The sequence below is a fragment of the Tetrao urogallus genome, assembly GCF_951394365.1.
Source record: "Tetrao urogallus genome assembly, chromosome: 2".
Lineage (NCBI taxonomy): Eukaryota > Metazoa > Chordata > Aves > Galliformes > Phasianidae > Tetrao > Tetrao urogallus.
In genome coordinates, this window is record NC_136814.1 from 79,135,938 (window position 1) to 79,138,235 (window position 2,298).

The window sequence follows — 2,298 nt, forward strand, 5'->3', positions numbered from 1 at the left end:
CTCTCCTCTCCTCTCCTCTCCTCTCCTCTCCTCTCTCTCCTCCCTCTCCTCTCCTCTCCTCTCCTCTCCTCTCCTCTCCTCTCCTCTCCTCTCCTCTCCTCTCCTCTCCTCTCCTCTCCTCTCCTCTCCTTCCTCTCCTCTCCTCCTCTCCTCTCCTCTCCTCTCCTCTCCTCTCCTCTCCTCTCCTCTCCTCTCCTCTCCTCTCCTCTCCTCTCCCTCCTCTCCTCTCCTCTCTTCTCCTCTCCTCTCCTCTCTCCTCTTTTTTTTGGGTGTGTGTCTTCTTTTTCCCTCCTGATTCACTGTAATTGCATTTTCTTTGTAAAGTATTAAGTTATGAGTATGGGTCTCTAGATTGTAAACCTTATCTTTCAGTACAACTGTTTCCTTTGTTTTCTTTCCCTTCTCCCCTCCCCTCCTCTCCTTTCCCCTTTCCTCCACTGCTCTACCTCCCCCCTCCCCTCCCCTCTCCTGTCATATCCCCTCCCTCCTTTTCTCCTTCTCCTTCTGTCATGGTTTTATGATTTTCGGTCATCAGTATTCCACACCATAACATCATGTAATGCACTGGGGGTGGGGGTTGATATCTGCCAAATGTTCGTCGACGGAGAACTACATTTCCCCAGGAGGCTTTGCGGTCAGCAAGGAGATTTAACTCCGTGCAAGGTCACCTGATGCTTCTTCTTCGCCTGCTCTTCGCTGTCTGTGCTTCGCTGTCTGCTCTTCGCCATCTGCACTTCGCCATCTATTCTTCTTCAGTCACTCAACTGGACTGCACTTCTCACCCCAGCATTGTGGTGAGGTCTATCTACCATCTAGACAGACTCTCTCTCTCTCTCTCTCATTGTATTTTGCTAATACTATATTTAGTAAATCATTTTATTGTTCCACCTCAGATTATTGCTGTTGTTTTCAAGTATTTTTGGGTCCCCTGTTTCCCCTTTCCCGGAGGGGTGGATCCGCAGATCCCTCCGCCCTGCTGGTCATGGAACTGGGCCGAACCAGCCCGTAAACCGTTGACACCTTCTCCACCTTCTCCTCCTCCTCCTCCTCCTCCTCCTCCTCCTCCTCCTCCTCCTCCTCCTCCTCCTCCTCCTCCTCCTCCTCCTTTCCTCCTCCTCCTCCTCCTCCTCCTCCTCCTCCTCCTCCTCTTCCTTTTCCTTCTCCTTTCCTTCTCTTCCCTGCCCTTCTCGGATTTGCTTTGCTTCGCTTCACTTTCTTCTACCGCCTCCACCTTTGAAGACAAAACTCTCTGATTCTCCTCCATGTATCGCTAGAAAAAGGAAAGTGTCAAGTCATGACTGAGTAATTTTCACCTCCAAGAGACTTTGAGAGGAAAAAAGAAAGCTGCTTCCTCCCAGGATCCCTCTGGCAGAGGCAAGCAGCAACAACAAAGGCAGGAGTGCTGATACCTGTCGGTGGGCCCAAGCAGCCGGGAGAAATTGTCAATCGCCACCTCCGTGTGACAGCGGGTGAGGATGACCACCGCCTGGCACACGAAGGGCATGAACATGCTCTGCTGTGTGCATGATGTGCAGCTCCGCAGGACGTAGAGGATCAGTGGCAGCTGAAAGAAGAAGGGGAGAAAGAACAATTTGCAAGGAGTGACCATGGACGTTCAGCATATGAGCAGTGCCTGCTCCCTTGACGTACTGCCAAAGCCTAAGACTAAATTTCACACCAGCAACCTTGTCCAAGCCCTGGCTCTGTGCTCAGACTGTGTTTCTTTAGCACAAGACGCAAATGGCACAAGGCATAGCGCAACAGCAAGGAAAAATCCAAGACATGTGGAAGAAAGTCTCTTACGTCTCGACAGATGTCCTTTCTGTACATCTGCAGAAAGGTGATCATCCACTGTCCAGCAGCACGCACACGCATTCCTTTGGCCTTTCGGAAGGTCTCCTTGATGGCCATCAAGAAGTCAATGGTGCGTTCCATCGGGAAGTTTCTGCACACCATCTGCAGAGAAATGAGAAGGAAGAGATCCCATCACCGGTCTGCGGCAGGTCTTCAAAACATAAGCCAATCTTGAGGGCATTCTTAGTTCAGCGGCTTGCTGGTCACTCAGGCAGCAATCACAATGCTCCTGCTGTCCGTACCCTGCTACTCATACAGAAGGCGGTTGAGCCTTCTCTCAGCTTCTCCACCTATGGTGTTTGCTTATATGCAAAGCCTACCTCCCAGCAGCCACAATCACACACACACACAAACACACATCATAGAGTCAGCTCCTTGCACTGGGCGCCTGAAGGACAGACATAGCTCAGAGCCTCCTGATACTTGCTGGAGAAGAGTGCTCTC

General features: G+C 51.2%; 1 protein-coding gene across 1 annotated transcript in view; it reads right to left on the reverse strand.

Moving 5' to 3' along the window:
* Window positions 1-1,218: 1,218 nt before the first annotated feature.
* Window positions 1,219-2,298, reverse strand: part of LOC306958780 (maestro heat-like repeat-containing protein family member 2B) — a gene marked incomplete at its 3' end in the record, with an annotated part of 9,098 nt that continues 8,018 nt past the window's right edge. The window contains 3 exon segments of the mRNA XM_079550369.1: window positions 1,219-1,270; window positions 1,410-1,564; window positions 1,804-1,956. Of these exon segments, the coding sequence (XP_079406495.1) occupies window positions 1,219-1,270; window positions 1,410-1,564; window positions 1,804-1,956 (360 nt within the window).